Source organism: Otolemur garnettii, unplaced genomic scaffold (genome assembly GCF_000181295.1).
Source record: "Otolemur garnettii isolate 467f Iridium unplaced genomic scaffold, OtoGar3 scaffold00015, whole genome shotgun sequence".
NCBI lineage: Eukaryota > Metazoa > Chordata > Mammalia > Primates > Galagidae > Otolemur > Otolemur garnettii.
This window is the reverse complement of record NW_003852410.1, coordinates 25,145,635-25,158,408: the sequence shown is the minus strand read 5'-3', so window position 1 is coordinate 25,158,408 and position 12,774 is coordinate 25,145,635. Positions and strand designations below refer to the sequence as shown.

General features: G+C 39.9%; 1 protein-coding gene across 6 annotated transcripts in view; it reads right to left on the bottom strand.

Moving 5' to 3' along the window:
- Positions 1 to 12,774, bottom strand: part of CADPS (calcium dependent secretion activator) — a 484,159-nt gene that overhangs the window by 79,759 nt on the left and 391,626 nt on the right. For 4 of the 6 annotated variants that reach the window (XM_003785526.2, XM_003785527.2, XM_003785528.2 and 1 more), the window contains 2 exons: positions 4,099 to 4,254; positions 33 to 180 (listed from right to left, as the gene is read on the bottom strand). In XM_003785526.2, coding sequence (XP_003785574.1) covers positions 33 to 180; positions 4,099 to 4,254 — 304 coding nt within the window. Of the gene's footprint in view, positions 1 to 32; positions 181 to 4,098; positions 4,255 to 7,582; positions 7,730 to 12,774 lie in introns of all 6 variants that reach the window. The other 2 variants (XM_003785525.1, XM_012802482.2) reach the window with 1 other exon arrangement.

Below are 12,774 nucleotides of genomic sequence, written 5' to 3'. Positions count from 1 at the left end.
AAAATCTTTTTTTTTTTTTTTTTTTTTTTTACCTCTTGGCCCATTTCCATGCTGCAAAGTTTTGTTGATTGAGCTTTGGCATCAACCATAACATTAAACATGGTGCATATTGACTGTGGGACTCGAAAATCTGTTGATCGACTGGTTTTTTGCAGCTTAACTTCAAATGCAATCCTGGTTCTATTAAAACAAAGTAGGAAAAGACCAATTCAGTGTTCAGACGGCAGCAGGTGGAGGAGATATTTTTCTGAGAGGTCAGCGAAAAAGAAAATTGAAGGCTGTAATCAGTTTCAAGCGACAATGACTTCACATGTGTTCTCTTTTAAATGACTTTCCCAACTAAGGAAGGCCTATTCATGGAGACAGCCACACACACCCTTCCTTTCTTGGCAGTACACAGAACACCTGTAGCTTGGCGTATTTCTGTCTATAGTTTACATGCTATGGAGAACCCTAATTGCAGGAGAATGAATAAATTCACAAAACCCCAATTATAGCAGTATAGCATATGTAAGTCCTCTCACATTGGCAATTGCCTACCTTGAATTACTTCATTAAAAACAAAAAACAAAAAACACAAAAGCAGTTTCTAATCTTCAAAACCTCATGGTAGAGAAAAATCTCAAATGGCATTATTATTTTTTCCTTTCTGATTTTGAAAGAGACCAACATTTTAAAAATCCAGCAAGTTTATTATATTGCTTTAAAGACTAAAAAATATTTTTTGCTTGTTAAAGGTACAAAAAGGAAACACATTAAGCTACTAAAGATGGCCACCTTGGGAGAGAGGAGAGAAATTAGGAGGCATGGTATTGGGGGAAATTCTACTATGTTTTGTTTATTTTTAATGTTAGCATATTATTTTATAACGATATATTTTTACACTTAAAATATCATAATTACTTAATGTATATATGTATGCACACATACTTTACGTACATAATATGTAATTTTTAAGTTGTATCATAGTGGAATCTAAATGTAACCTAATTCTGACATAGGTCAAATTATGATCCCAACAATGTGCTGACCACTCATAGGAAAACCTAGCCCAGCATGACCAGCTGGTAATACAGGTGTGAGACCTGATCCTTGACATCATCATTGTAAAAGGGTCTAGTTATATTTTCAAAGGTTTTAGGGAAGTGGGTCACATCATCACGTGCTTTTAAAGAAAAGCACCTGGTCAGTAAGTGGCTTTATGAAAGCCCCTTCCATCTGATGCATCTTTCTAGCATTGTTCACTGTCAGGTTCTGGGGATCATGCAGTCACCAAGAAAGGGTTGCTTTAAGAGGAATTCGTAGCAGTTTTGTAACAGTGCATAGGAGGACCACACAGCTAGTTAGCTCAGGAAAGGATGCCAGCTTGCTAACACACCCTGGGTGCATGCAGGGAAGCCAAGTATAATTTCTAAGGTTGGGAGCCCAGTTCTTAAGAAAAAAAACCCTAAAAAACCCAAACCCTTAAAACACCCCTATATATTATATGATCATGTTAAAGATAAATGTATCTTGGCTTCCAAAGACTCAGCGCACCAAAGTAGCTTTCTAATCATGATGATCATTTTAAGCTATGCTGAAAATACATAATTTGGTGAGGTTTTGTGAAAAGGAGGCCTGATGGGGACTGAGTTGGACAGGTCCCTGTGCTGATCTTCTGAGGCTCCTGTGCCAGTTCCGGCCCCATTTGAGAAATGGAAATGCTAAATTGCTCCCTTCCAATGAAGTAATCATCTTCTGTTTTCACAGAAAAACTGTTCATAGCCCTTGGAGTGCAGGGCTGTGAAAAGAAACTGAATGCAAAATTAATGTGACTGCGAGGGTTCTAGGGAACCAAAAAGCATGGAGGTCACTTAATCCAAATGAGTCTCCTTGAGGGCAGAGTCAGGAGCCTTGTTTTGTGTTCAGCACTGTACCCGAGACAGGCTGGACTAGAGGCTCTATAAATGTCCGTCAAATTAGTGAATTAAATTTCTTGGAAACTGAGACAGGAGGAGTGCCTTCCTGACCTTTAGGCATCGCATGATTATGTCTATGAAACAACGTCCTTACTCCATTGGCCTAGAAAAAGGGTTATTTATATTTATTATTATTATTTATGTCTCAAAGAGGAAAACAATGGTTTTAGTCTCTTCTAATATATGTCTTAAAACATCTAAGAACTTTCTCCATGAATCCTCTGAATCTGGAGGTCTATGATGATATTTCTACTTATTGTGTTTGGTTTTGTGTATATGGAGCCTTAGTTAAAAGGGAGATGAGGAAATTTAAGTGCCTAGGCCAGCCATACACATGGAGTAGAACAACGTCTGTCAGTAAAAGGTTTTAATAGCTACTAGGCCCCACGATGCTGCGACGTGGTGCTGCGACGTGGTGCTGCGACGTGGTGCTGCGACGTGGTGCTGCGACGCGGGGAGGGTGAGGAGCATCAAATGAACAAGATCCCCCTGCCTCTGAGGACCTCCCCTCTTTAGGTGTCTGAAGCACAAAGATGTGATTATAAGGTGGGAAGGAATCACGCAGAGTCCCTATCTATCTTTGACATCCTCCTATCTTGCCTTTCTGCCCTAGAATCTTCCCATCTCTTTACTTTCTACCCAGAGACTGAATTATCTCAGTGAAGGACATACAATTTTGTGCACAGATCAAAAGCTGGTTAGGCCTTTTTCTTTTTTCTTGATAAGTCTTAAATATAATGTATTTCAACCCCCAGGACAGATTGTGAAAAAAGATTTTTGGTGGAATGCTTTGGCCATTGGAAAAGCAGTGCTTTTCCTAAAATTGGTGCAGGCTACATAGGAGATGATAGAATTCAAAATTCTTAAGGACATTTTGTGACCTGGGTTTTGAGAAATAGACCTGCCTTTGGTTCTAAGAGTGGGAGAAAAGAACAAAACTCAAAATCTGGATCACCAGATCCAGAAATGTCATTGAGTACCTATCCAGATTCTCCATAGCATAGAGTTCCTTCCCTAATCCCTGCTGAGATGCTGCTCACCTACCTGCAACTGTGTTGTTCTTTGCCCTTTCGGTTTCCAGTTTTGATGCTATTACTTCCCTTTTATTCTTCCAAGATTTAAAATGTTGAATTCAGGGCACTTCCAGGCAAACCTAGCTCCCATCACCCACAACTGGACCATCAACTAAATTACACAACATCTGGAGCTTTAGAGTAGCCCTTGCGTTTACAGTTTATTTTTTTGCATGAGGAAAAATCACAGAACAGTTAAGAACTGGAAAAAAACTTGGATGTGTAACTGGGGCTAGACAGGACAATGATGATGCGGTCACATCAGTGGACTTCCACTCCTGTGCCTGACATGCAGTTAGAGACACTCGTTCTTCATTGTGTGCCAAGAACTGAGCCCTGTGCCTTGGAAGGAGCTCAAACACTGTTTGTTGAACGGGTGAATGTTGTCCTCCTTTTCTTTCTCTCACTTTCTCGGAACAGGCTCCCTGGGAACTGAAGCACCACATCCCTACCCCAGTCCTACACATGTAAGCTGCAGGTGACAAAACAGGGCATTTGTGGGCAGGCAACATGTATGTTCACGCTTCATGCTCCCTTGTTGATATCCAACCAGATTTTGGGCAGGACAGCTAAGATATGGCACACCAGAGGCACTCATTTCTTGTATACAGAATAAATGACAATGCTGAGGCCCATTGCTAGAGAATTAGTAGATTCCTGCTATTTTTCCTGGAAATATGCTGGCTCTAATTATATATTTTTCTATTTTTTTCATCAGATTCTCCACCCGTGCACACACTCATACACTTAACAAATATTTATTAGTTAAATATTTTGTGCTGGACACTGCTAGATACAATATGGACAATATAAGAATGGACAGGGATCTTTTCCTCCTAAAGCCAATCACCATGAAAGAATTGGCAGCTAGATCATTTTGGGTTTTGGACCAAAGGAGGGCAGGTAAACAGAAGTACTTTGTTAACCACCACTCCAGATAACTTTGACAAGCAATCACTTTCTCTCAAATGCTCCGTATGATGGTCAACTGGAAGAGCAGCCTCTACCCTTCCCTGAGTGTGTGTGGTGGGGAAGCGTGCAGGACCTGTCCAGCCACCTGTGCCTACCTTTTGACGCAAGACTCAATCATGTCACTTGCCATCAACTTCAGCCGTTGTTCCAGGTGCTTTCCAAACTCTTCTTCGGGCCAGTGCAAGTCCCGAATGAAGGTCTGAAGGGCATCAAGTTTCCAGAACAGATCTTCCGAGGTGCCTGATCCATTACTGGTAGGATAAAAATTAGAAAACAAGAGTCACCTGGGGGCCTCGGGCTCTGGCGAGACTAAGACAGAGACAACTGGGGGCTAGAAGCCTTAAGGCAAACAGTAGCTTCCACATACAAAACGACGTGTGTTGGCGGTGGAGGTGGGGGCAATCTCCACCGGCAGATTTTGAGTTTTACCATACATGACTTTGTGTGCTTTACTTGGCCAATTACTCCAGACCACTGAGAACTCTGATGAAGGCGTTGCCCCATCACAAGAAGGAGAATGGTGTATGGTAAAAATCAGCCTTCTTTTAATTACCACATTAGCACATGTGATGATTCAGATGAAGGCCACAAACCAAGGGGGGAGAAGTAAGTCTCAACAGATAATAACTACATGGCAACATGCAGTTATTAAAATTCAGGGTTTCATGCATGTCCCCGGCCCTCCTCCAGAGTGGAGGTCTCCTGGAGATTGCACAAGACTTGGAGTTGTCAAAGGACAGTGCTAACAAAGTGGTGAGCGAGGACCTGCTTTCTCTATTGAAGCGCTGAAAAGAAACTGGGGTGACTCAGATTGAGATGGATAGACCTGGATACCTTGAATCCAAATTCTCGTTCAGTTTGGTTATTATTCCAATTTTCCTAGACCAGCCTATTACATGGGCGGAGTCCTCACCAGGATGAGGTGAGTTGGGGCAGGGGAGTTAATAGATGAGGGATATTGTCAATGCTTTAGGGTTCAAAACCTGAGCTCTTCTACCATCACAGCATCTTACCCAGTCCTCTGTGCTGATGGGGATATTGGTTGTAATGCCTTTCTGTACAATGACGTCTAAGAAACTTTTACCTGGGGCATCCGCGAAAAGCCTGTATATGAGAAATACTCCATCTCTCACCCTCTTGCCCTTCTCTGGCTGGCTCTCTTTTTTGTAACAATCCCACTTGGATCTCTGAGGGGTGGCTGCCCCCCACCCCCTTCCTCGCATACCACTAATGCTAACACGGTAATTTATAAAATGTCCAACACACCATGCATTACCACTTGTTCTGACATCGTCTATAGAAACAGATGAGAGTGGGTGTTTCTATTGTGACAGATGCCAGCTGCATTGAATTAATGCTTCAGAGAAAAATATAGCTAGTGCATAAATGCATACACAGCTACTGCAGGGGGAGGAGGGGAAACTCCCAACATGCCAAGAGGGAGCCTACGGCCTGGACCAACAGGGTAATGTTCTCAAGGACAGACCAGTCTGAGGTCAGTACGTAGATGTATCTGACACGAAGGAGCAGGTAACATAGAAACATGTCCTTAAAATGAAAGGTGGCAAAGAAGGAAACTGGAATTATGAAAAGATATAGAATCAGGCATTTCCTGGTGGGACATCAAGAATCCACGCCTTCTTTTCAGATACTGCTGTAGGAACTGTTCAGAAATGGGGGAATGCATTGTTGCTCTGTGAAAGTTCAGCCTTCCCCCTTCCCCATCCTATGCTTCAGAAAAAGAAACCCCAACTTTGTCTAGTCTAAGCCCCGTTTTGGAACTGCATGATTGTATGTTTTAAATCATTAAGTACATATGAATGCAATAATTGGTATTTATTACAACAACATTTTGACACCCATCTGGTTTCAGAGTTTCAAAAAAATTCTTGTAGGGTTTTTTTTTTCTTTGAAGAGCTTATTATTAAGTTTTGACATGAGGAAAAGAATATTTTCTTTTTATTTTTAAGATAAACTGTTAATGTTAAGGCAATAGCACCAAGATTATTTTGATTGCTGAGCAGTTACCAAAATGTGTTCCCACTCATGACTTAATTAATTGAACGGAGACCATTATCTGCTTTATTACAATGTCTTGATTCATATCTTTTCAAAAACAATGTCACAGAGCATGCACAGAAGGAAGTAAGAGAAGCTTTCAGATATTTATTTTTAAATTTTTAGCAGATACTACCTAATATACTACCTTTTAATATAGTCATCTTAGCATGAATATGATTAGTGTTCATTTTTAGAGGTTTTTTTTTTTAAGATATAAATTTTTGGAGGTTTTGTCTTTAAAAGAGAATCAGACACATTGACCATAGGATTTCATTGTGGCCTTGTGAGCAATTATAGATTGAAAAATACATATATATTAGGAAGCTTCAGAGGAGCCAGGTAGAGCATTCACGTTAATGGCCAGCCTGCTACCTGGATTATCGTGAAATAAAAATGCTTAGGGCCATCTTGATGAACGTGATTTCAAGATTTCAAAACATCACTTCCAGTTTCAGATCATTTTTTATTCCTTTGATAATAACACTTCTCTTTGAAAATGTGCCAATTTATTCTTTCAAGAAAAAGCTTATCTGGCCTATAATTAGCTGTGGCCTAAGACAAGGATCAAAGAAGGGGATAGAATCGCTAACCCTTATTTCACTTATTAAATCACACACGTGGTTCTAATTTAATTTCACTGAGGTAGAATTTATGGGTGCTGGATCTTCTTCTTACTAAGAACAAAAGAAGAGAGAACTCATTTCCTGAGCTATGAGAAATAGCTGCTCAAACCCCATGCCCCAAACTGCTAGCTTTAAAGAAATAGCTCATGCAACCCTGACATTTCCCTGAATGCATGTAAGAAATGACCCCATACTCAGGCCACAGATGACGCGGCTACCAAAAATTCAATGATTTGTTGCTTAAATCTTGTATTCCCAAATTCAGCAACCTTCTTGCAACCTAGATCTCAAAGTGTCATGTTGTATTATGACCTTGCAAAGTATCTTTATATAATGTTTACGTGACTAATTCTTGATCCATTCAGAAATTTTCATTTAGCCCTGAACATACTGTTACTATATCTTGTGATTTGCTGACACCAGAAATATGCTTTATGGTTTAAACAGTCTCCAGGCATTTGTCAATTTTAATTTTTTAAAAAACCCAGCTTTTAGGTGTGTTTCCTTCCTAGATTTGGATCAGGTGGCAGATGACTGGCCAGCCCACCAAAGAGGTTTCCTGGACTATTTCTGGATGACTAACACTTCAAGTCATGTCACCTGTATTTAAGGAAAAAAAAGGTAGGATCCTTATGCAAAAGAATTCAGGAAGTGAAACATAGTCCTCAAGCATTCAGTGGGCGTAAGACAAATTGTTAGTGCTGTATATATAGCAAACATCTCACAAACATGATGCATGCCAGAAATAAACAATATTGTCTCTGTATGATCAGCAAAATATGTCTAATTATCCATCTCCATCTCTGTTATATAGGATATATAGAAATAAACAATACATATCCATGCCAAGATCACTTTTGATTTAAATTAGATCTGATGTGAACTGAATACACACTCAGCATCATATATAGCAGCCATCCATGACGGTGCCGAAAAAGTAGGCATTTGTGGGATGCCTAGAGGGATGTTAACTGGTAGATTTGGTACTTTGGGAAGGTTCACATTGGGTAGGTTCACATTGGGTAGGTTACTGGTTAAACTCCTGTGGAAGAAACAGACAGAAAGAAAAAAATACCATCACAGTGACAATGCAGATGTGGCAGAAGCACAGGACAGTTGTAAATAAATTGGCTAAATCCACAGCAAGACAACAGCAAAAACTCAAGTGACACACTTCAAAAAGCAGCTTACAGATGGGGTGCTGAGGCGTGGCTTCATACTCAGAGAGAAATGACAAAAGTTAATGGGAAAAAAAATTAACTGCAGCGTGACTTGAAAGCGTGGACACTCACGGAGCACCCAAACACAATGGTTACATCGTTGAAACGTCCTTGGGAGGGGCCCTTTGCTTTCTACACCCATTGCTGTTAAGGGTCAGGACCTAGCTCAGACTAAGAACCTTTAAGTTCCTGGAATCCATGGTGTGGCTGGGGCTGGGGCTGCTCTGAGGTAACTGAGATTGATAGAAATGGGGGAAGGCTTCAATTTTCTTACTTGTATACATTGTTGTTGATGGAGGCACATTTCTCAAGCCAGATACTAGATATAAAATGGACTGGGAAGTTCCCCCTCTTAAACACACCCATAATGGTGAGGTACAGAATGGAATTCCTTCCAACAGCTACTTGGGGAGACAGGTGTATGTGCAATGGGTAAAGTTTAAGAAATTGTACCGAGAAGGATCAGATTTGAATACTTTTAGAGACCACATACAGAAAATGGAAACTTCCTCTCTCAAATTAAGCCCACTTAAAATGCAGAAATGCTTACATGTAGAGACAGACACCTAAGAAAACAAAACATTCCCAAATTCAGCTCTTACATTAAACTGTCTAACCAAAAGTGGATTTAAAATGTGATTTTGTATCGTAGCAGCTACTCCTAAAAGTGGAACAGACACTGGAAGAAGGCAAGGCTTCCGAGGTGCTGGTGTTTTCTTTTCTATGTCTTGATCTGAGAGATGGTACGAAGTTATATAGGTGTGTTCAGTTTGTGAAAATTAATCAAACTGTGTATTTTTCTATAAAAAGTAAAAAGAAGTTAAAAATGACTAAAAAGTTAAAAATGTTACTTTGTACCTTTGTTTTTGAACAAAGATGGATCAACTGATGTGATGGAAGGGAGATGAATGATTTCATGAAAAAAGAGAGAAAATAAAACAACACAACCCTGTAGTTTGAATCAACTCTATTTCATCAGAGGGACTGTGTCATGTACTGCTCCATGAGCTGGCACAGCATGTCTCTGTAGTGGCATTTTAAGGGTGTTCCATCCAGCCAAAGTCACTGGCACAGTAGAACCCAGCCTCTCTGCATCTGAGAGGAGCCTTCCTGTTTAAGTGGAGTTGACAGCACTTTGGCAAAGGAGTTGAGGTTCTCTTTTTGGATCTAGCAGGAGAAGAGCACATTTTGCCAAAGCATCTCTGCCCTGGGCAAGCTGTGTTTGACTAACAGGACTCCGGCAAGGACTGGAGCAGCCTCTGGGCTGACTCTGGGGTGGGAGGAGCATGTCTCCTGCTAAGTTGGAAATTCTGAACTTTGTAGATAGCCTGTCTGGATGCCGGTCTCCCTCTAGAAACAAGTTACTCTCTTACAGTGGCAATGCAGCCGTGGCTTGCAGACTGAAAAACCTAGAATGCAAAATTGCCTATCTGGCATTCTCTTCCTTAAGGGAAACAGGTGTCTTACAGATTTGTCCGTTACACCTCACATTTTGGAAAAAGCAATTATATATCTCTGCTTGGGCCTAAGGGGTGCTCCTGTGAGAATGGTCAAGAGAAGATTAAGAAATATAACTATTAAGTAAAAGGGAAAAACGGAACTTTTCCTTCCATGTGTCTCTGTTTAACTGGGAATTTGCCTTTGAATTCAGTCCCTGGTGGTTCTCAGTCACAAACACTGCTATGTAACAAAACCGTTGGCGATTTCCACTGAGACATGTGTAAGCCTATATAAGCAAATGTGATCATTAAATGATACACACACTGAATAATGATCAAGGAATTAGGAGATCTTAGAGATGGCAGCCTGGAAAGTTAAAATGTCAATTCTGAGCAAATTAAAAGTAGCTAGGAATGAATAACATACAAATGTATGCAAAAGCAACTTAATTTAAACATATTAGCGGATGGTAGGTATACAAATTAAAAGCACACTTCATTTTGCACATATACACACAAAATTAAAAAAATATATTAATAAAAACATATTGTATTTGTAAAATATGACATTTTGGCTGGACTACTGCACTGGACTCAGAAACATTTTCTTTATATGCCATTTTATAATGCTCTACTTTTAAGAAGAGGAAACATGCTTGATATTTCTGCTCTTACCACAATAATATATTACTAATGTTACTAATATTTCACTTGTATATTAATAACTTAATAATCAAGGAGGCAATTCTAAACATAAGTATTTCACTAATATGCATGTGAAAAGGGGGAATTTTCAAGTGGCACTTAATTCCAACCAGGCTCCTATAGCTGATGATGGTTTTAATGAATTATTATTTTAAAGAGGGCCTTTTAGAAACCGCCTAAAAACAAGGCAGTCAGCTGCTCTGTGAAAATCATAATTAGACATCTCTGGATAGTATAAGAGGTGTACAGCGCAATCCTAACAACTGTTATTTATTAAAATTTAAACTCTTTCATTCATTTTGGGGGACTCTGTTGAAGTAAGATAGTTCCCACTTAGGTTACAGGGCCCATCCCTGGAGAGTTTAAAAAAAAAAAATCTCATCGACTCACTCCTACACGGATGAATGTTCCAGATGTGTGTCTCGTCATTTGGACTGATGGAAATGATGAGAGGTGAAGTCACTCCTTCCTTTCTAGAATTAATTCTAATTAAGACACTGTCTCCACACAGAAGGGATGTGGCTGTGTCTTCTGTCAATGACTCCGGTTTTCGACTGATGGATGAAGTTAGATTTAAGATACAAAATGCCTTCTATTTTTATGAGTCACTTTTTTTTTTTGCGTTAATATATGTAGTACATTTTGTCTTCTCTTAGGGCTACAGGCCCTAAGCCTCCTTCAGCGCTTGTTCCTGGGTCTGCTTCCTATTTTGGGGTGGATGCACTCTTTTCTTTTCTTTTCTTTTTTTTTTTTTTTGAGACAGAGTCTCAAGCTGTTGCCCTGGATAGAGTGCTGTGGCATCATAGCTCACAGAAACCTCCAACTCAGGCTCAAGCGATACTCTTGCTTCAGTGCTGCTATTTTTAGTAGAGATAGGGATCTCGCTTCTGCTCAGGCTGATCTTGAACTCGTGAGCTCAAGCAATCCACCTGTCTTGGCCTCCCAGAGTGCTAGGATTACAGGTGTGAGCCACCACACCTGGGTATTCTTTCCTATCTTCTTAGAGGCTAGGGTGTTGCATCTCCCCATAACAACTTCCTTCTCCAAAAAAGTTTAATACCACAGAGATACATATAGGTTTTTGTATTGAATGTAGACCTGTGCTTTATATACAAAAGAGTGAAGCTTTTTAAACCACTTCACCCCCTCCCCATGAGCCAAGTCTCACCAGCTTAAGGGCTATAGATTCGCCACTGAGAACATATCACCTAGAGAAAAATATTCCAAACTCTACGGGATTTTAGAACCTCCCAAATATCTCTCCAACCTTACGGCCTTCTGCCTTTCTATTCCATGTGGACCCAAACCCAACAGTCACTGTGTCTATTTGCATGAGTTCCTTCCCCCTATTTCTACAATGGTGAGTGATCACTCCCAGGGCTTCTAACCCTTCACTCTCCAACCCATCTCTCCTTTATGATCCTTCAGCAGAAGTTCATTCCCCTCCACTCTATGACCTTATGTTATTTATCTATTTGTACATTAGTAAATATTTAATGTTGTTTTTCTTGCGTGTACATTGCTTAACCCAATGAGACTGAAATACTTAACTGGGGGAATGAATTTTTTTCTCTTTTCCTATCCCCATAGTTTCCCTGAGGTATCCTTACAATTCATCCTGTGTAGGTTCCTTAATAAATATGTTAATCAATCAATATTTATTGAGCACATCTTATGTCCCTGGCACTGTTCTAGGTGCTAGGGAGGTGGTGGTGACCAAATGTGCTATGTGTTTGAATAGGAAGAGTCACATTTTCAGGAATACTAGCACTCTAAAAGCTTTGGTTATTCAAAGTCCTTGTTTTACAAAGGAGGATACTTAGTCTTAGGGAGGACGTTTCATTTCAAAAAACTGAAGCCTAGTGTGATGGTGTGAGCCTGTAGTCTCACACCAAAAGCTCATATTCACAGCTGTCATGAGGGTTGTGACAACTGGCCCAACTGTGGGTGGGCAGCCCCATGACATGTCCTGATGGAAACAGGACAGCCCCATGAGTGGGTGATGAGCTGTAGATTTTATTTGTCTTGGGTCTGTCTTTGAGAAGCTGACTGTCTTCAGCTATGATTGAAGCTATGGGATGACATTTCCCACCAATTCACATACAGTCCAAGCATGACTGTCTTTGGCCATCTTTCTCGGGAAAGGCAGCAAAAGCACTTAGCCCTTTTACCCTTTCCAACAAGTGTGTCAAGCCTAAACAATCATATCCAAATTTTCTTTTATAGGGCCATATTTTTGAAATAAGAAAATCTCAATAATACAGAATATTTTTCTTCTGTTTTTAGCAAACTCAACACATTGGTATCATTTTCTTGTCAGAATACAGCTTTTCCTTAACATTTTGAATGTTAATTATTTTGATGTAAACAATGCATTTCTCGTTTTATTGATAATCGGGTGCTGCTAATCATGACTTCTGAAAAGTGGAAGAACTACTTGAGGATAGACATTGTTTGAGAGAAAAGCTGTGTGTGTATGTGTGTGTGTGTGTGTGTGCACGTTTACATGTGTGTCTGTGTACTGGAGGATGGGGTGGTAAGACCTGAAAAGATTGAGCAAACTCAATCTATTTATTTAAGCTAGTTTCTTGTTGTGAAGTGAACTTGGTGAAAAGTACTGCAAAAGATCATTCTTTATTTGGAAAAAAAAAAAATCCAAGAAGAAAAAAATGAATTTCTATTTCTTTTTCTTTTCTTTTTTCTTTTTTTTTTTTTTTTTGAGA